Below are 22,030 nucleotides of genomic sequence, written 5' to 3' on the forward strand. Positions count from 1 at the left end.
TACTTTAACTATAAAATAATAATATAAAGTTAATTTTATAAATTAAATTAATTTAATGTGATTTATAAGATTATAAAATTATTTTTATTATAAAATAAATTTGACAAATAATATAAAAACACGTGAATTTATAAAATTATTTTACGTACTTTTTTGCTGCAGCACTCCTATCCGTAATTTTGTACCTTCGAACACCCTGACGTTCGCTCACGTGCAAATAAGGGCGAACGCGTTCACCGCGCTTAAAATTTCCTCCGTCTTCGGTCTCTCTCTCTCTCTCCTCTCGTCTCCCAGTCTTGCCCGAGTTTCGCAAACCCCAAATACCCGCAAACCGAGTCGCTCTCGCTCGAGTTCCGAGTCCGATTTGGTCGAGTTGGTGATGAAGAGCTCTCCGCGTAGAGCTTTCGACGTCTTCGATTTCAAGGAAGAGGATGAGCTCCCTGAATTGGCATCAGGAAAATACCTTGGAAAATTCAAAAACCCTAATCTCGACAATCATGCCATGTTGAAGTACGAGTTTCTCGAGTGTGGTAAAGTTCCCTCAGTTTGCTTTTCTTTTTCCCAGCAGTTTCCTGGGAACTTAACGTCGAAGTACCCGCAAAACGGCTTTTTGTGATCGTTCTGTAATTTTTATTTTTGCTATATATGTTGGCGATGAATTTGCGCCATATCAGTAGAGCATGAATGCTATAGCGGGTGAAACAGTGCAAGGGTGTATTTATTAGTTATTTAGTTGTTTGGATCTCTTCAATAGTGAATGTCTTGAATCTCTCATATTACTTTGGTTTTAACCGATAAAAAAATGGATTCTTTAATCTCTCATCTAGGAATCTGTTTCGATATGATTTTCTCATCAAAATACAAATTAAACATGTTTCCATTGATGGTGATTATCGATTTTAACTAATTGGCCACGTGTGGTTTAGCGATATTCTTTGTTTTGGCTGCGACACTTCCTCATTTTCTTTAGGAGATATAGGAAGTGTGATTTATGGGCAAAATGTGAGTTGATAGTTTCCATAGGCTCGATCCATGCTATTGATTTTGATTTTTCTTTCATAATTTCTGAAAATATTCTCCAAATTTGTCGAGTTCTTCCATTAGCTGGGTAAAAGGATTCGCATGATGGATTCTGATTGACTGGGCTGGGCTCAACACATACTGAGTTGAATTTCAAGCAGAGGTCTATAGTGTTCTATACATTTCTATTGTTACATGCACTACAGTGCATAACAGGGAAGTCAACAAGAGGCCTTAGGAGGCTTCATTTTGTATTGGTGGTGTGTGCACTTGTTCCTTCATATTTTTGGTCTTTTGGGGGGGGGGGGGGGGGGGGGGGGGGGTGGATTCACTTTACATCGAACGATAAAATTTATAATGTGAAGGTTTTACTGTTAAGTTGACAGCAGGCTGGACTATTGTATTATAGCCATTTAAACTCTTTGGTGGCAGTTTATTTTGATTTAGTTCAGACCGTCAATTATTTAATTAGTTTGTTTAAGTTTACAAACTTTCAGTCTCATGCACTAACTATTACATATTACACATCTGTTTAGGATTTGTTGAACTTCTTTTTCTTTTCTTTTTTTAATATAAGCTTGCTGCAAACTAAGTTGATTGAACATGATATACTTTCTGCATATCATTGTTTGTAGCTGTGCAGGGAGCCAATGTTGGAAGAAAGGAAGTTGATTGTGTACCCTGTGTAGATGTTGATGCGACTGACTGTGGCCTTACTTGTGACATTGCTGATTCATGTTGCCTTTTGGGTGCAGAGGAAGAGAACTTTACCCAAAAGGAAGAGTTGTGTGTGTTGGATACTGCCCTGCATTCCAGTTCTGTTAGTCATGAACAACCTTTTTCTATATTAGATACTAAAAAATTCAGAAATTTAGATTCTGATCTGGAGAGAATAGATTCAAGCCTTGAAGCTTCCCCCCCAGGGAAAGGCCAGATAAATTACGACCTTTTGAAGTCTCCATCCAGTGTAATTTGGAACTTATATCTGTAATAATTAATCATGAATGCAAAAAATGAGTATTAAAAGTGATGTTTACATTTTTTAGACTTTTACAGAATGAGCCGGTTGATGTGGTCTCAGAGGCTGATGAGAGCATGAATGGGAATACTGCATCAAGTCCTACTTCTGAAATGGCTGATGATGGCGGTATTTTCGCAGAGGATTCTCAGTACTTAATAATCCATTGTGTGTTTTGCATTTATGTGGATCACCTCCTATTTCTAAGTAGGATTCGTTGTATAATTTCAGTTTCATTAAACGGCTACGCATCGGATCATTGCTTTGGCAATGTGGAAATGGTAATTATCTTTTCTGTTGATGCCTATTTCATTCGTATGAATAAAATCTTTATTACTTATCAAAAAAAATTATCTTTTCTGTTGATAGATTGAAAAGTATTGTGAATGCTGACGTAGAGATTGAGCAGAGTTTATCTTACCTGCCACGAGGTTTAAATGGGATTCTGTTTAGATCTGAAGGACTAACCGTTCAGTATTTCTTCGTCATAAAGTGTTCTCTGTGTAAACTCTGAACATGTATAGGGGCATTATTGTTGCTTGGCTATGTCAAATAGTCTTGCAATATCATCCCTGCCCACTTTTCATAGATAATGTAATGCTTTCGAAACCCCTTTGCACTTTTGGGAAATTTGCAATATTTTTGTATGACTTTTAATGACTTATTGAGAGAATAAAAGTTCCCACTATTAATTCCATGCTGCCAACCAACTAATGCTAATCGCTTTATAATCACTGGATTCGTTGGTTACTTGGTTCAGTGGGGGCCTCATATGCATGGTTTATACTTGGCAGCTAGTTTGGGTTCATGTTGGCTCACGGTATAATGCTTGGATTCAATTTGGAAATGAAATAGATGCATCTCAGAGTGAATTGGTGATCTTAATGTTGGTTTATTGTGTATGTATATATATTTTATAGAAGGTTTGCAAATAGTATCATTACCTTCTCTATCGGTACCTATATAACTTACTAGACAATTCTTGGCACAATTTTTTTGCTAACTTGTGGTATGTTTTGCTCTATTATCTCTATTCTAGTTCTGAGAAGTCCGTTTGAACTGTGACTTATCCTCTTATGCAATTCACAGGATGACATAAATATGGAGGTCGTGCTTTGTCTTGATTATGTTATATATCGAGATATCTATTGTACGGCCGCCCTGTTAACTTTTTCACACAATTGCATCAAAATCAGTGGTTCAAATCCACATGGAAGTGAAGATATCTTTGATTTTGAATGGGGAATCGATGATCTTATTGATATTCGGTGCCAGTGGATGGAAAGAGTAAGTTTTGACATTCCTAGCAGGCATCTTTGCTAATTAATATTCATTTATGTATGCTTTCTCATGTTGTCTTCATTCAGGTTGAAACTGTCTTTATAGAGATACGCAGAATAGTAGAGGATGCAGATCAGCGCATTTCAGGTCAGTGTACTTAAATAAATTACATAAATTGATGCTCATTCTTGTTCATATTTGGATTCATTTAGTTTGATTAGCACTTCAAATGCTTTGCTAGTTTAAAGAAACTAATGCCAAATAGCCCTGTCATGGTTGGTTACGCTTCACTGAAAAAAATGAATATGTAATAGTATGGTTGTAAGTGATTACTTTTGGCCCTATGGGTATTTGATATCAATGAGGCTTGAATTGTTATTCAGATTTATATGTATATAAATATGCACATACATATTTTGCTAACAATACCTTATTATGAGGCATAATCTTTGCTTCATTTTGGTTTTTAAAACTGTTTGAACTCCAATGTCTAGAATAGGATGGGGTTTACTTTTCTTTTTCTTAACTTTAGTGGTATAGCTTTATGCCTTCATGTTTGTTAGGACTTAAAGAGTGTTAAGCTGATAGTATTTTTATGTTTTGCTGATAATCTCCATATACCTCAATTTCTAGGCATTGAGGAGTTGAAGATGGCAGTTGTTGACCCTAATTGGTCCCACAAACAGCAAGTGATCACCTCTTTGAATATGAAATACTCGGCTGTGTGGGATGTCATGGTTGAGTAAGTTTTTAAGTTTTCCTTAATTAATTAATATATATTATTTTTGCTTATATTTTTCGTAGTTAAATAATGTTTCTTGTTTTGAGTGAAAATCAATTAGTCATATAAGATGTAGGCTTGATAGAGCTGTCATGCTATATTGGACTTTGCTAACTTATCATTTAAAAAAGAACAAAAAAAGTTGAGGGTTGCTATCCTTTTTTTAGCATCGAGTGTCTTGCATCCTGCAATGACATTTCTGATGAGTTTTTTAATCAAGAACGATATCCTTCTCCTATTCTTTTGGGTTTCCAGTATAGTCATTAGATGATTCATGCTAATGACATGATGCCTTGCTAGTGTTCTGGAAATTCTGACTTCGTCATTGTTTTGTGACAATGAATTACCTGGAGATATTTTTAAAGGATGACTTTTTATTAACTTGCTGCAGTTTCTTCTGTTGCAATAGTGCGATATTTAAATCTCATTATTAGGTCACTTGCTCTAATATTTTGGGATACAACTTTTTCTTCGTGTAGTACGGATCTGGGAATAGCTGGTGATGATTTACGTGGACAGAGTCACTATTTTCCCAAGTGAGTGAAAGGTTTCTACTCATTTAAATGGAACTGTGAATTTGTAAACTTTGATGCATTTGGCTGGTTGTATTACAATGTTCTTTGATTGTCCTGCAATTTTGTCAGCTTTCATCCGTCTTTTAGGAGTTCCTATTTTCTCTTTATATCCTTCACATTTGCTTTTGCCCTTTTGAATCGTGGAATATGCTGAGCTTATTGCATTTTTTGGAATATCGTGCCTGATATTTTATTGATTTGAAATAGAGAGGGATTTTTTTTTCTCTGGTTTATTTAGAAGCATGCATTTTTGTATCTTCTATAACTGTCAAACTGTGCAGGAAACACACATATATCGCTTTCTGATTGCTTAAATTGTCAATAAATGAGAAAATACAGATACTGAACACAAGGGGAATCCCTTATAACTGTCAGATGGATCTATTATACATCTCCTGTAAAAGGTATAGCAGAGAGAAAAGGCTTGTACGGTATCGAGTTACGCTTAGTAGAAGTTCTAGAATTTCCTTTATGTCAGATAATGGCGTCAATTTGTATGCATCTGTACAATAACTTTCATTCCTCCACTATTTGTGGAGAAATGGTGTTTTTTGTTTAAGTATTCCATGTTGACTCACTGGGTAGTTGTTGTGGTTTAGTACTGAATAACTGACACTTCTATATGCAGTTTTGATGAGTCTTTTGAAGAGGTTGTATATCCAAAAGGGGACTCTGATGCTGTTTCCATCAGTAAGAGAGATGTTGATCTATTACAGCCAGAGACATTTATAAATGATACAATCATTGACTTTTACATCAAGTAAGTCAGATTCATACACTATCGTTTAATTTTGACTATTGACCTACCATTTTCTTCTTTGGATCTAGTGAAACTTACTTTATAATTGGGCGCATCTTTTACTTTTCCCCGTTTGTCAATTGTTTATTCTCTTCAAGGCCGATGCAGTTGGCAGTTATGATTAAACTTCATTGGCTAGCATTGCTAAGTTACTTATGGATCTTTGCTCATCATGTTTTGGAACGTTTGAATCTGTTGAAAGGCCATTGACTATTTAAGATTTTAATTGGTTGGCAGGTATTTGAAGAATCAGATTCAACCTGAGGATAAGCACCGTTTCCACTTTTTTAATAGTTTTTTCTTCCGGAAGTTGGCTGACATGGACAAAGATCCAACCAGTGCATCTGATGGCAGGGCTGCTTTTCTACGTGTTCGTAAATGGACGAGGAAAGTTAATATTTTCGAGAAAGATTACATCTTCATTCCTATAAACTTTAAGTAAGGAATCTGAACAATTATTTTGTTTATCACAGTAGGATTCTATGAAATTTGAGCACTGATATGATCTATATCTGCATTCTGATGCCAGCCTACATTGGAGCTTAATAGTCATATGTCATCCTGGTGAAGTGGCTAGATTAAAGGGTACGTTTTTTGGAATGGGTTTGGGTTGCCTCTTTTTATTAATCTTCTTACCATTTATTGTCGTCATCTTTCAGATGATAACTTGGAAAAGTCACCTAAAGTACCGTGTATATTGCATATGGATTCTATCAAAGGAAGTCATACGGGTATAAAAAATCTTGTTCAAAGGTATCCCTTGAACTTTTTTAAGCATACATGTTTTTTTCTGACAGATTGGTGTGTTATTTTGGAGTATATGCGACATTGTTTGGAAACATTAGCTCTTTTCATGTCTTTCCACATCGCTCTAGATTTATCACTTTGCATGCAGAGATGGATAAGGCTCCTATGAGATTAGCAGAATTTGGCTCCACGCCTCTTCCCCCAGTGGGTCAGAGAGAGAGAGAGAGACAGAGAGAGTATAGTTGCTTCAATGTTTTCTGCAAATCTTACTTTTATGTAATATATTTTCATGTTATCCATCAGATGGTCAAAAGTGCAATTGTCTTGCATGTGACATCACTCTTTGAAACCAACAAGTGTTCATGTATTTGAGTTGTCGTAAAAGAAGAGCACACATTTAGCAAATAAAGGGTTTCTTTTAGAGTAAATGGATTGGATGCAAGTTGTGTCGAACCTTCCGCTCAATCACTAATGTTTTTAACAACAAACTGTGGGACTGATTGGTAGTGGGATATGGGTAATTTATTGGTGAAAAACATTGCTTGCCTCACTTGACTGGGACCAATTTTGTGATCAGAAAATCATTTAAGGAATTTTGTTTCTTTGTTAATCAAATAAATCTTTGCATTGGCAAATTACATCCATTTATGGTCGTAACTTGTAAATTCAACTTCTTCTTTATAATAGTGGTGTAGAGTAGAGAGGAGCTTGTGAGAAGTATTCTGTTTCTCATATCAAGACCTGCTAATTTCCACCTGTGTTCCTCCACTGCCTCCTAAGTTTGGTGTTTTTCTTTTGTTGCTTAGAAAATTTTTATTGGATGACCAATGAGCAGACTGAATTTGATTTATTATGAGAAAAACACCCAGAGATTCAGAGTCATATTTGGGATGGAGACAGCAAGCTGAGTTGGATTTATTCCAGATGATTGGAGTACTTTTGTTGGCATTTAATTTACTTGGGTTTTTTAATGTAACAACTACATTGCTTAACTTGTGATTTTCATCAATTATTTTATCTCTTTTTTTCTCACTCTTTTGTTCCCTTGCTGGACGTATGACTCTAATATTTCTAATTTATACATGTTTATCTTGTGTCATTTTAAACTTGTTTTGTTGTACCTTTTTGGAAGTGACATCTTGCAAATTGTTGGCACACTTATTGTAACCTTGAAATGACAGTTATTTGTGGGAGGAGTGGAATGAAAGGGAAAAAGAAACACAGGAAGATATCTCATCCAAATTCCTCAACTTGCGGTTTGTCTCACTTGAGGTATTGCCTTTACAAGCAATCATTTTTTCTCCATAATTTCATAGCAGTCAGATTTGTTGAGTTTTAAAAGTATTCGGGTTATACATCAAGCGGATCAAATTCCAAAAACTTAGATTTTTTTCCTTGGTCAGACTATAAAACCGAATAGACAAGAAATCTAGATCTCCTCGGCTGTCTAATGCTGATGCTCATATGAAGATGATAAATATTTCTGTTGAGTACTTGTAAAATAAATAGAGAGCAATGCTACACTTCATCCTAGATTTTGTCATCCTCAGTCACACGTACCATGTCACACATTTTAGGTGATTTCGTATGCCATCCAATTAGATGAAAAGCCACTTAAAATGTGTCAGATTGGCATTTGTGACTAGGGATGACAAAATCTAGTATGAAGAAACGGCATTTCTCATAGAAGTATATATTTTTGCTTTAAGTGCACTTCTTTTCCTGAACGAGATATTGCAAGAGTTGGGAGGTTTATTTTCTTGAAGCTTGTTAGATTGAAAAAGTTTTTTAGTTTCTATTATTATTTTTTATTAGAATATCCATCCTCATCTGCAGTTCTACTCTATTTGTTTAGTTACTGAAGATGACTATCTGTTTGGTTACATAAGAGAACTCTCTCTATTTGGGTGATGGTTACAAGCTGAAACAAAATGAAGCAGATGCATTGTTATATACTTGATATGTTTTGTTATTTTACTTTCCTCCCATATAGTTTGTTTTAACTTGTTCTTGCTAGCATTTTCTATTATTCATTATTATCTCTTTCTGTCTTCCTCCCTGCGGCGGGTGTGTAAAGTCTTGTTCTTCTGACATTTTTCCATTCCATTCCATTGCGTGTCAGCTGCCGCAGCAGGAGAATTCATTTGACTGCGGTCTGTTTCTGCTCCACTATCTGGAGCTCTTTTTGACTGAAGTTCCTGTTAATTTCAGTCCATTCAAAATAATCAAATCCTCCAAGTTTGTAAGTCTGCTTAACATAGTCTCGTGAACTTCTTAACTTTCTTCCCTTGTTTCAGTCCATTCTAAACAATCAAGTGCTCCCAAGTTTTTCATTGGCATTATTAATGACAACCTCAAACATATAAAGGTGTTCTTCGATCCTAACTCCCAATGCACAGCTTTTTTTTAATATATATATATATTTTATAGTTAATAAGAAATTTTATTGCCATGAATAGGCAAAGCCTAAGTACACAGGACGTATACAAAGGAAATACCTACTTCACACTAAAAATGAAAAGAGGCTAAGCTTTTTTTTTTTAATATTGTTGGAAGAAAAGGAGAAGTTTGGACAATTGACTGTTCTGTTCTTTGTAACCGAAGCACCATGAACCCACATTCCTGAACATCTTTAATTTGAGATTTTATACTCAAACCCAGCGATTATGCTCTTTCAGTTTTTTATTCTTTAGATGCTAACATTGCAAACTTATTTATTTTCTCAGCTTAATGCAAATTGGTTTTCTCCTGCTGAGGCTTCCCTCAAGCGTACTATCATACAGAGGTTAATCTATGATATCCTTAAAAGTCGTTCTCCAGAAGTCTCTTCAGCTGCTTGCAGTGATGAAGATGAGCCCTCTGAAATTCCAGTGAAAAATAAGAATGAAACTTGTGTGGAGTTTCTTTCCAAGAGATGCAATCCTTCAATTGTTTACCATGGCAATAAATCAAGTTGCCAAGCTGGACCTGGTATCGAAATGACTCTATTATCAGCATCTTCAATGAGTTCCCAGTGTGCTAACAACTCAGGCTTGGTACTTACAGAGTTTCTTGAGTCAGGGGCCACTGCAGGATTGTTACTTGGACAATATCCATCTTGTGACCATCCATCATCTTATTATCATCTCAATGGTTCTATATCAACATCAGAGGTACTTTGGGAATCATTTCTCTCTCTGTATGTTGCTTTGTCATGCTTGTGTATGTGCATGTCTAGTGTGTTGAGTTTGGAAACTGCCGTGTCTGCTGAAAACATGAACACTGATTTGGGCAATGCTTTGGGAATCATTTCTCTCTCTTTGTGCCAGTCATGGACCCATGTAATGAAGCTAATAAATACACGTCTCACCTTGTTTGTTTGATTAGGGCCTCGTTTGTTTTAACAACTCCTCTCAACTCATCTCATCTAATCATTACAACTTTCTCAAATTCTCACACAAAATAAAATAAGCAATTTAACTTTTTCAAAGCCCAAAACAAAAATAATATTAAAAAAATATATTCTAACAATATTTTATTCAACTTTTAACTTTAATCTCAACTTATCCCATCCCATCTCATCTCATCTCATCTGCGAAAACAAACAAGACCTTAATAGAAACAACTTTTTGAAGGGATATCATTTATTACTTTCATGTGGAAATAAAAATACATTCATCTTATATTTGGTGTCTTTTCCATTGTACTTCAAAATAGGTACAAAAGAAAAGCCGGTGGTGTACTTGGGCTATTCCTTTGTTATCAATAAAAATTTACTCTTATAAAAAAAAGGTACAAAAGAAAGGTCCTATAATTATGCTTTCACATTTTGTAAAGTGAATAATTGAACATTTAACCTTTAGGGGTTGGCTCAAGTGGTAAGAGCCTTGGTCTTGGTGATATGCTTCCTCCAAGTCTAAGGTTCGAAGTTTGGGTGCAAACAATTTCTAGGGGCCATCAGGCTAAAAGATTCACCCTTGAGTTACCTGATGTGTACTTGGGATAAACTCTTAGCCAAGGGCCTGGGCACCGCTGGAATTAGTCGGGAATTTGTTCTGGACACCTGGTGCCAATAAAAAATGAACATATTTTCATGGATTGTCCTGGAATAGAGGAAGGGTCAGAAACTAAAAAGGGTGCAAGTAGCTTTTCAGTCATCAACTGGAAACTAGTTATCGAAATTTTTTTTATAGTACCTATAAGAAAATTCATCAACTGGGAGTACTGTTTGGGAGGAACTTATCAAAAAAGTTTGGGAGGAAAACTTTTCATTTGTAATTATTATTTAATATGCAGCTTAGTGGTCGCAATTTGAGTTAGTTAAATAACGCCAACTCACTTTTGTCTCCCTGACCTCCACCCAAGATGTAACTCCATATTGTAAGAAGCAATGGATTCTAAATTCTAATGAAACCAACTGCAATAGCTGCACTTCTTATGCCTTTTGTCTTTCTGTCTCATGATAGGATGGTGTAGAAAACAGTGACCCTTTCGTGTTTTTGCCTTCTGATGAAGCTGGTTTACGGCAAATGGCTGGCATCACACCTCCAGCACGTAGCAATCCATATTCACCTAGAGCTTGTAGAGGTGAAGCTTCTTATAATTTAGGGATCTCTGTGCAAGAAGAGCACGGCAATCTTGACTCATCCTCAGAAACATCAAATTTCGCCGCAGATGATTCGGACGTGGATATCATTGGAACTTTCCCAGTCGGAGGAAATGTGGGTACGAGTCATAAGGACGAAACAGATGAACAAACATCTCCATCAGCAGAAAGCACGGAGTGTTTGACAGGAAGCCCCAAGTTGCTCGGCGTTTCTGTTGTTGAAGGTTCGCAAGATCCTGATAAGATGCATAATAGCTATGGAGATGGTGATCAGCTGCCCACCCAGTTGCTGGACGTGGATGTCATTGATGATTCGGACATGGATATTACTGGAAATTCCTCTGTTGGAGAAAATGTGGGTACTAGTCAGAAAGAAGAAACAGACAAACAAAGATCTCCATCAGCAGAAAATATGGAGTGTTTGACAGGAAGCCTTGCTTCTGCTGCTAGCAAGTTGCTGGACGTTTCTGTTGTTGAAGGTTCCAAAGATCCTGATAAAATGCTTAAAATTTATGGAGATGGTGATCAGCTGCCCACCCATCAAGAAATTTCCATCTCATTGCATCAAGATCCTGATATTATAGATAACACAGCGGTTGCTTGTGATAATGTGCTGGTGACTGGTGATGATCAGGTTGCAGAGTCATATGGGCAACGAGCTGCAAAAAGGCTGCGGCTTGCACCACCTCACGTTGCAGGTGATACCATGCTGATGACTGGTGATAATCAGGTTGCAGAGTAATATAGGGGCAATTTAGCTGGCAAATTTGGTGCGGCTTACACAACCCTTTCAAGGGAATGAAATCTTACACTCTTGGGAAGCCAGCACGAAAACCCTACCCTGTAAGTATGACTCGAGATTAATTTGCCGTTTCTTTTACTCTCTTCTCTCTTGCTCCAGGAATTAATTTGACATATTGTGAATAGTGTTGTGGCTCTATAATGACTGTTGCTGGCATATGGAAGAATTGATAGAAAATTGCTCAGATATAGTTTTCTCAAAAATAATTTTACCCGCCTCTCAAAGATGAGATGATATTGTTGTTTGCTTTGGATAATTTTGTTAAAGCTTGTTTGAATTCCCTAACTCCAAGTTCGAACCCAAGTTAGTATGATGCCAAGCCAGATATGATGTATGTCGTCAAGCTAGGACAATTTGTAAGTTTTCTTTCTATAATTATCTTTTGTAAGCTTTCCATATTTGATATTGAGAGATGAGGGAGGTAGGTGTGTGGGTGAAATGGAGACAAGACCAGAAACAACCACGTCCACGTAGGACTAGGTATATGGCTACTGGAGAGATTGCGGTATCATTAGAATGCTTTGGAAACTTACATTTGGGTTTCGTTGAACGGGAACTTACAATCCAAACCATGTGCTAATTGGATAGCAGACTTAGTTTTGAACGTAGGCTTGTTTTCAATTTCAATGAGCACTCATGATCAATAAATCTGAAGGGAGCCAAGCGATTGCGCGTTTATAGCTTTTATACGTATGAGGATATAATTTTGAAGTTTTAGGTGTTGTTCTTCGCAAACGATTTTTTTTTTATTATTATTTTAAATTATGTTATTTCCAGTCATTCCTGTGGCGCATTTGAAGTAATTAAGAAATAAAAGTTGCTCAATGAAGGAATTGGATTTCAAAAAAGCTATTTGCACCCGGGAGGGGTACCCCTGCGTACACGGCTAACCATATGTAAAAATAAAACGGTGCGTTTCTTTTAAATTCAGCTACCTCTCATCATCTTCTCATCTTCTTCTTTGCATCAGCTTCCCCACAGAAAGTGTTATCAAGATTTGGGGCTTTCATCACTTGGGTATACGAAAGTGCTGAAAGAATGAAAGAACAAGGCAAAATGAGTAGATCTGGGATGAAAGAACAATTTGATCATGATTTGGGGCTTTCATCACCTGAGTATACGAAAGTGTTGAAAGAATGAAAGAACAAGGCAAAGTGAGTAGGTCTGGAATGAAGTCTAAAGGGAGTAGATCTAAGTAGTGAGAATACTAGAGAAGTATTCTGAGATGGGGTTTTTTCTTTTTTTAAAGAAATTATTATTATTTTTTTTTAATTTTAATTTTAATTTATTTATTTAAATAATATCAACCACGTCATTCCGCAACAGGTACCTAACGCTGGGAGAATTGATTAGATTTTGCTTCATCGTGCATGAATTTGGATTTTTTTTTTAGTAAGGATTATATACCAATTTTATTTTTAGAACTCTCGCTTTTGGCGATGAGTACCGTTTACAAGTAAAGGGTTCGGAGGTCCCAAAACCAAACTCGTGAAAACAAAGAACCAAAAAGTATACTGTTTTATTGCGTAAAACTAGGCAAACCTGATTTCTTTTATGTAAATTATCCCTACCAAGCTTCTTGGAAGATGAGCAACTGCTTAATCAACAAGATAATTGGCTTCTCCAGATATGCATGAATTTTCCAAACTTGAAAATGTTGGTCACACATCAATTGCCAATAAATTTGAATCTCGTCAGCAGATCAACGGAGACGAAATGCACGGAATACGAAGACTAAAGGACGTGCCCAATTCCCTTATCATCTGAGATGCCATTTGGAATTTGCGTACGAGGCTTTGGAAGTAATTCCTTGAACAGGGATAGAAGCCCCGGCTATGAGAAATTTACAATACACAGCACTATCCTAACACAACATTAAACCTTGGTGAACATCCATCTCGTCCACCAAATAAAATATAATAATGAAATGATTTAAAACACCTAAGATTTTCACCCTATTTGAGTCTATCTAAAACAAAGACAAACCATAATGCCCGCAAGGCAGCAACTGATAGGCTTTTACCGGCCCACCTCTGGCTGCACCCGGGCGGCCTTCGGCCCTTCGGTGGTTCAAGCTGGCAATGAATGTTTGATTGATTCTACAGTACTAATTTACAATAATGGGACATCATGTAATGCAGCTTTCAAAAACTCAGCTGCATACACTGGTACAACTTCAATCAGCTGAAGCATGGACTACAATATCGGCAATCACCACCTTTCTGATGCAGCTAATCACTTCGTGTGCCACTAGGAATTGCTGGCATTTGGACCGTCTTTCTTATCGTTGGTAATGGGAGGAGACTCGCTCCCATTTCTGGCAGCAGTCAACTCTTTTGACTCTTCAATTGTTGGACATGAAGCCACTTCTTCCTCAATTGGAAGCGTACGTTTTGACCCCTCTAAAGCTACGCCAAGAACGATATTCTCTTCCAAGTGAGGCATTGGTATTGTAGGCGATGCAACAGCCCTCCCACCATCTTGCTTTGCTTGTAAAGAGGCTGAAGAAATTTCTGTTCTTTCACTGCCTGCTTCCAGGGAAGAAGCTAATGGCTTCTCGACTGTAGATCCGTGGTGGGTTACACCTTCAGAATTCAGTTCCATTGTCTCCTTCCCTGCACCTTCCATGTTTTTATGCTTGAGCTGCAGCACCTCAGAGTTGTTTTGGGCTGTACAGTCAGACACCGAATTCCCCATGTTGGTGTCAGATTTTTGCATTGCTGAAGCCTTAGGGTTTAAGCTTGTTTCTGAGGTTGACATTGCCGGAGTCTTATGATCTGCTTTTGGATCAAGACTCGAAGCTGATCCAGTATTTTTATCTGCCTTGGAGTCAGGTGTTGATACTGCTTCAACCTTGGTATCCTTTTCTACATTTCGCATTGGACGAGCTGAACTCTTATTTTTATCATCACCACTGATTCTATTAGAGGGTTCAATAAGTAGGAGGGGACGGTTAGCATATGGTCTCGAACGAGTGAAAATGGTGTCAGCAAATGGAATATTTTCCAAGTCAGCCCCGTTGTATATTTTCTGAACTGTGCGGATGGGTGTGGCAAGCCGTGCCCGATGATGGCTGATAACTCTGAGAAGGTCCAGGAGTATAGCTTCCTGTTTCATTCAATTAAATAATCATCAGTGAGATAAATTCCAGGTCGATGACAAACTACACCATTAAAAAGGAATCAAAACTAACATCCAGAAATGAAAAATGTGTTTGACACCACCAAAGTTCCATTACCACAAATTGTCGGCCACCAAGCAATAAACCTAGAATCCTTAATAGTTAATACTAGAAAACAGGGACCCTCCTCTCTAAGACTTGTCTATCTTAATAAGTAATAACCAATTCTTATGACAGGCTGTGGTTTCTCATGTCCTCTAAGAAGCTTCTATAGAATTAATATGGCATCTAAAATCAAAGTTCACTCAAATAGTTTCCAATAATATCTGGCAGCTATACTTTTGGTGAAGTTTTGGAGAGTCAATCACAGTAGCAAGGATCCAAGGACATAAATGCACATAATAACATGATCAATATCTTCATTATTTTGATTAAAAAAAAAAAAAAAGGAAGCTGTATATTTTCCCTGATCATTATCTGGTATATATTACTCTGCACAAGATGCGCCATCATTCCATAGTCTTACCTTGACACTAAGGTACTCTTCCATACGTGAAGTTTTCACAAAGCAAGATACCAAAATCTGCAAAAGTATCACCCAAAGGACAGATGTTAACACTTGCAATAAAACCAATACTCATCATTAACCGCACCAAAGGATAGGAAAGGGACTATAGTAGACTGCACATCTTCTAAACATTCAACTGATATGAAGCAACATAAAGGTGAACTCAAACTGTAGAGAAGAGCAGCAATTAGATGCCACATAGAAGTATAAAGCGTTGAACTCTGTACATAAAAATCTAACCAAACTTTCACGAGAGCTCAAAAGAGCATATTTCATAAGTAACTGGATAACTGTTCTCTAGCCTGGTGTGACGAATTAATAGCTATAGTTTAGAGCACATCCCTCTTACACCTATTAACAACTAATACCACTATCCAACCACAAGTCAGCAAACAAATTATTTTTTAAGATAGAATGCAATCTCAGGGAGCCCACATTGAAGGTCACAACTTTTTTTTTTAAACAAGTAAATTAAAAGGACAGAAACTTAGATGATATCTTCTTGCAAACTTGTCGAAACCATGAAATAACTTCATTTTTATCATATATATCTTTCAAGTCATCTTATAAGTGTGAATACAATATTGTAATATTCTAAAAAATGAAAACAAAGGCCTCACCATAAGTGCCTGATTTTCTGGATTGACACCTTCTAGAAAAACTCTTCTGTGTAACCTTTGCTGCTCTACTTGAGGATTTTTGGCCAAAACCTTACGCATATCAGCTACAATAGTCTGCATGAAGAAAAGAGATGATGAATATGCCATATTAGGCGATAGAATCAACAGAAAGTCCTTTGTTCACAAGGAAACCAAAATTGCTTCTAACATTAATCTTATTAACATCCAAGTGGCTGATGGCAAGATGGGTCTTGATGCGCCAATGTGACTTCTGGCTAAGGTTCCTCACAACATTAACAGTGAACTGGTGGTTTGGTATGTGTACTGCTTCACGATCATCGCCTCTTATAATTGTTGGTGACCACCAACCCACATGCTGGAAAAATATACAGGAAAACATTCATTAGATGGGGCAAAAACTATGTACTGTGGCAGAGTTCTTAAGCCATTTTGCAAAGGAACCAAACTTAATACAAACCTCAACTGTACCAGAAACTTCATAGCCTTCGATCTTTGTTTGAATCCATTCATTCACAACAAATGGCCGTGTTGCATGAATCATTACACTTGAAAGGAAATTAGTAAATATCTGAATTCCATAAAACATATGTATCAAGCTTTGGTATAAATGAACATTTATCTTAACAACAAAAGTAACAATGGTCAGGTAGCAATGTTACAGGTATATACAAGAATGATATAAGACATGCTACTACAAACACAAAAACTGTCAATATGAGAAGAAAATATAGATGTACCTCACGACCAGCGAGTGTGAGCAGAACTGTGCCAAGACCACCAGCAGTTAGCCACTTTTGGGTAGAAAAACCCAACAACTCCATGAACAATGAAACAGCAGCAACCCAAACTGCAGTATAAACAGCTTTCCCAGCAAAATTGAAGCCCATCTGCCAAAGAAAGAATCAACTGTTGTGAAATGAGATTTTCTTTTGCCCTCAATTTAGTGCCCCCAGAACTGCTAAATTCATTTCCCGACTCCTTTATACAAAAAGAAAAAGAAAAAGACAAAACAAGGAAAAGAGAGAAGGAGGGGAGGTATGCCACAATGCTTCCTCAGAAAGGTCAAAGGGGTAAACACCAGATGCAATTTAACAAAATGTGTACCATGCTTTTTTAAAATTTGCCTTCATTTTGTACAGCCTACATGCATGAAAACTTCAAACATTTCACAGTATGTGTTTTCTCTTCACTTTCCTAACACAATCATTGTAGCAAACCCATATTCATCAAGTAATAAGAACATGATAAGAGGAATAAAGGAGGTTGTGTGATGGAAAAATATTAAGAACATGATAAAGGAACAGAAACATACATTTCTTGCATCACTAGAGTCATTTGCCTCCATGAAGATTTGTTGTGCTTGTTGAATCAGGCTGCAGAGGGAAAGATACACCAAATAAGAACCATAATTCCACAAACCATGATACCAGACCTAAGAGAGAGAGAGAGTAACTGAACCCTCAGAAAGATAAGATCCAACACGTTGACAACATCATATCGAAGTAGATATTCTTGATAACCAGCAAATCTTCAGAGAGAATTAGGCACTACACTCACCTTGATAAACAATAGGCACATGCAAGCACTGTCGATAGTGATCGCACAAAATCCAGAAGTCGTTGTTTGACAGCATGGCTAGCTTCTGAAGGTAGGACTACACGATCCAATGCTCTGAAACAAGGCACGCTGTAGTTAGTACTGATAGGAGGGATACACTTAGATGTTCTGGAAAGACATCTGAACTCTAGTTCCTTGAAACATAGAGAGACACCTGCAGATGAGTATTGCTGCAGTCCAAAGAAGAAAAGGCTGAAGATAAGAAGTCATAACGTAGTATGTAGTACTTTTCTTCCAGTTACTATCATTTCTCTGCAGCAATTTGTCATAAAGGAGTGAATCGGCATCAGGGATCTGACCACTGTTTAATAATTAGCACTATAAAAGAAAAACATTTTAATTACATGAAGAAATATGGTCCTGCTGAGACGCAGGAGTGGCCCAAGACCCCAAGCAGCAAAGGCAATGATACCGGCAGCAGGAATCAATTTAAGTGCAGGAGAGATTCCGTGTAGAGCATCATATGACCTGAAATATGTATTACAATAAAAGTATTTTTACGGGGAAGAAAAGGAAGGATGAAGCCACATAAAAAAAAATGCAATTAATTTATAGCAGCACTTAATACGAACATTCTCCTTACTCCCATAAGTGCGTGAAGCAGACTGAGAAACAACACGTGGTTTATTGTAATCAAGCATTTAACTTAACCTTATCATGAAACAGTAATCTAATTTAGTGCCATAATCCGTTTCCATTCATGCTATTACTGATGCAACTGCAGGGACAGTGGTAGATCCAAGCTTAGCACTTAGGGGGAGAGAGGGAGAGAGAGAGCCCTGTAACTAGCTGGGCTCTTTGCATCAAACATTTATCAAGCTACAAAAGGAAAAGGATAGCAAGAAAAGAAATTCATGCAGCTGCAACAAGATGAGTGATATCTATAGGAAGCTGATTCAGTTGAAGAGACATAGCAACATGAATGAGATGCTACGGGAATATTTCAATCACAACCTTTCCAGGCTTCCAGTGATGTGGGGTTTGCATGCAGACCTATACTACCTGTGGAATGAGAATTTTCAGATAAAAAAAAAAAAAAGGGATGTACCTTTTCAAAACCACAGCTGCAGATTTCAGAAGAGGAATCTCATTTCCTCCCCCGGGTACTATAGCAGAACGGCACAACAAAATATTACATCCGGAGGATACAGGAAATATTGGACCACGCACACAGCTCAAAAGATGGAGACTCCAGGCATCTTGTCGCTGAAATCAAAAGAGAGTTTTCCATAGCCTTTAGACACTAGATAAATGAGAACATTCATTCTTCCTTTCACACACAAAGCATGTTTGCAGGCATTGAATGCTAACTTCAAAGCATTGACCTGCTGAAACCTTCACATGCAGGACAAAGAACACATATCTAAAACACTGAGCCGCACCCAAGAATACGACAGCTTGTAACAAACATTCGAGAAACACTGCCGAGTAACATAAAAATGTTCCTATAGCAACAAAAAAGGCACATAAATTTCTGACTTCTTTGAAACCCTACCAAACTATTTGATGAGAGATTGATGCGAACCAAGTTTAATCGAACCTCTCCCATCACACTCTGTAAGCAAAACAGAAACAGAATTTCAGCATTGTATAGTTGAAAGAAAGAATCTATAAAGCACTAGTAAATATATTAGAGGGATATTGATCACGTACTCGGTTTTGTTTACCACATCCATAACTACTGTATATTCCCAATTCACGGGACAATCGCATAGAACCAGCAGGTGCCATCAACGAATTGTGGTGCAAATGCCACTGGGAGCACAAGATCTCAATGCAGTCCGTACTCAATCGAATCTTTGAAACCAAAGTCTTGTAAAGCAACTTCGTTTAAGGATTTCAGACTACCAAACAAATGTGGCACGTGCCAATGGGAAGAACTGGAAATTCAGTGCATGGAAATGAAATACAGGTACTGTTTATTACAATTCAAAATCTAGGCGCGGATATTTGTTACTAAATGTAGCGTTTGCTTTCTTTAAAATCCAGATAATTGTACATGAGTAAACTAAAGAGGAAATTTCATTTGCAACTTTCGGGAACAAAACACTGCTAAATATTACAAGAGTCAATTTCTCCCCTTATTTTGTTTTCCAAAGATTGTTCAGAAACCGTGCTGACAGAGGGATTTTTTTTTTTTTTGATCAGTAATCAAAGTATTTTATTCATAAAAGTAGGCAAAACCAAGTATACAGGGAGTATACATAAGAAATAACTAACTAGAGTTTACAAACAATAGTAAAAAGTATGGACACTTAGGTCTCATTTGTTTTTATAGATGAGATAAGATGAGTTGAGATTAAAGTTAAAAAATTAAATAAAATATTGTTAGAATATATTTTTTAATATTATTTTTATTTTGAGATTTAAAAAAATTTGAATTGTTTATTTTATTTTGCGTGGAAACTTGAAAAAGTTGTAATGATGAGATGTATAGGTTTCAAAGTTTTAAAAGTTTTGGGTTTTAGTCCGTTACAAACAATGGCCCCGTGAAAACAATGTTTTAAAGAAAAAAAACTTTCAGCTCCTCCATTGTCTCCTCCATTAGTGAGGAGAGAGCTTCGAACCAAGTCCAAAACCCTAGATCTCAAAAAGCGTAATAATATACCACATCTACTGGCCTTTTTTTCTAATTTCCCTTGGTTTCAGTCTATCGAACATCTATTTAAGACGGGAAAAAAATAAAACAGTAGCTGAATTTTACCATACTAGCTTCAGACCACTAACTAATCAATTTCCAGCAAGAACGGAACCGAAAATTTCCGTAAGACATATACAGAAAAATTATCCAATAAAAAAGAATTCAAACAACCAAAAAAACAAAGAAGAAAATAGATTACCTTGCAAAGCGAGATTAGCGAAAAAGCAATAGGGAACTTCTCTCCCAAATGCAAACCGGATCTCGTGAAGGAGGCATTGAGAAGAGCGAAATGGCTGGAAAGATGCTAATATGCGGCGGCGGGTGAAGTCTACGATGCCGACGTGTTCAAATGGAAATGCAAGGTTTTGGATGTTTTACGGCTTTTACGCGGACCCAGATCGAGGAATTTTTACTGTGGATTTTATGTGGCGAAAGGATTTGGCAACCTTTTTAACGTGCGCATGTTGCGTGTTGTAGATAGTTTCCGCTGATCCGGCAGGCACTTTGTCGAGCTGCCACGTGGTTCTGTCCTTCGTGGCGAGTCTGCATTCTCATGGTCATAGATATCAACAACCAGATAAGATGAATTGATACATCATCCTCATTTTTCTTTTCTTATTTAATCCAATACATATTATATAGTATATGTAGCTTTCAAATTTTATTGCCATATTGTTGGGGATTTTTGGACTAATATATACCTCAAATTGACAAATTCACTTGGTATATATTCTTTTTAGATTAAACGATTTCTTTTTCAAAATAAATATACGACGCTGTAAGTTACTAAAAATCAAATCCACAATAGGATCTCTCTATGTAATATCTATGTCTAGATTTGTGCTTGATATTTGAGCATTGTAAAATTTTATATGATGAATGATATTTAGAATTTTAGAGTGTGCGAATCCTATATATTCTCTTTAAAAAATTTTAAAAAAGTAGATAAATTACTAAATTTATGATCCATATGAATAAATTAATTTTTAATATCGAAATTCACTTTTTTCAAAAGAAGCACGTGAAGTTTGCACATCCTAAAATTGTATAGTATTACTCATTTTATATATTTAGTTGGACTAGAATCTAGACAATTCGCCTATGGTTTGATGTTAGTTTATTTCTAAATCTTTTGTTTTTTAATAGAAGAGCATATATTTATTAATTGATTTTATTTACCGTGATAAAAATCATGAACTCTTACAGTGAATGTTGAAGAGGAAAGGTAAGAAAATAAGGTTTATAAAGAGGTAGTTTTCCACACAACCAAGCACTGTTCCATTATTGATCTATGCGCGGTGATACTGTTCGCGTCTTGGGACCAAATGCGAATACTAATCAAGAAGTCTTTGAATTCTAAAACAGCACCATTTTCCTAATTTATGTGAGAGTAAGTTCCGTTTGGATTAAATTCTGAGCTTGTTTGAATTTAGAAATAATTTCATCTCATTTTATTATTATAATTTTTTAAAATTTTTACATAAAATATAATAAAGAATTAAATATTTTCAAATTACAAAACAACAATAATATTAAAAAAATAATATTTTAATAATATTTTATTCAATTCATATAAAACTATCTCATCTCATTTTACTATTTAAACGAATCCTAAATAAACAAGTTTCATACAAATCTTTTGTAAAAAATTGAGTCTCACTAATAAAACATAGTTTTTTTTATATTTTTTTATAATAATTTATATAAAATTTATCTATTTAAAATCAGTACAAATAATTTCTTTTTAACTAAACCAATATGTTTGAGGACGCTTATAACTTTTTCACGTCACACGTACTCATCTTAAACTTTTGGATTGACTTCTCGATTATTT

At 36.3% G+C, this 22,030-nt stretch overlaps 2 protein-coding genes across 12 annotated transcripts; one reads left to right on the forward strand and one right to left on the reverse strand.

Moving 5' to 3' along the window:
- Window positions 1–201: 201 nt before the first annotated feature.
- LOC121262817 (probable ubiquitin-like-specific protease 2B) lies at window positions 202–11,978 on the forward strand. Of its 11 annotated transcripts, none has more exons than XM_041165434.1 (17): window positions 202–530; window positions 1,656–1,987; window positions 2,077–2,167; window positions 2,270–2,319; window positions 3,128–3,325; window positions 3,406–3,466; window positions 3,953–4,061; window positions 4,580–4,636; window positions 5,304–5,435; window positions 5,712–5,912; window positions 6,004–6,059; window positions 6,134–6,227; window positions 7,403–7,493; window positions 8,344–8,463; window positions 8,948–9,373; window positions 10,667–10,980; window positions 11,221–11,978. In XM_041165434.1, the coding sequence occupies exons 1-17, from the start codon at window positions 380–382 to the stop codon at window positions 11,546–11,548; spliced, it is 2,811 nt and encodes a 936-aa protein (XP_041021368.1). In that variant the 5' UTR covers window positions 202–379; the 3' UTR covers window positions 11,549–11,978. The 11 variants fall into 11 exon arrangements, 10 of the variants coding, with proteins under 10 accessions (XP_041021368.1, XP_041021364.1, XP_041021366.1 ...); XM_041165430.1 differs by having other exon boundaries at window positions 10,667–10,787; window positions 10,875–11,978; XR_005940178.1 differs by having other exon boundaries at window positions 203–530; window positions 10,667–11,649; window positions 11,734–11,978.
- A 1,508-nt stretch (window positions 11,979–13,486) lies between these two features.
- Window positions 13,487–20,683, reverse strand: LOC121262857 (mechanosensitive ion channel protein 3, chloroplastic-like). The gene is given in 15 exon segments (XM_041165518.1): window positions 13,487–13,878; window positions 13,880–14,716; window positions 15,256–15,312; window positions 15,918–16,031; window positions 16,126–16,293; window positions 16,396–16,506; window positions 16,676–16,825; window positions 17,251–17,311; window positions 17,496–17,609; window positions 17,710–17,807; window positions 17,900–18,023; window positions 18,604–18,761; window positions 19,051–19,110; window positions 19,209–19,352; window positions 20,396–20,683. Coding segments are annotated over 14 exon segments (2,169 nt in total). The 5' UTR covers window positions 19,287–19,352; window positions 20,396–20,683; the 3' UTR covers window positions 13,487–13,839.
- Between the last annotated feature and the right edge of the window lie 1,347 nt (window positions 20,684–22,030).

The sequence above is a fragment of the Juglans microcarpa x Juglans regia genome, chromosome 4S, assembly GCF_004785595.1.
Source record: "Juglans microcarpa x Juglans regia isolate MS1-56 chromosome 4S, Jm3101_v1.0, whole genome shotgun sequence".
Taxonomy (NCBI): domain Eukaryota; kingdom Viridiplantae; phylum Streptophyta; class Magnoliopsida; order Fagales; family Juglandaceae; genus Juglans; species Juglans microcarpa x Juglans regia.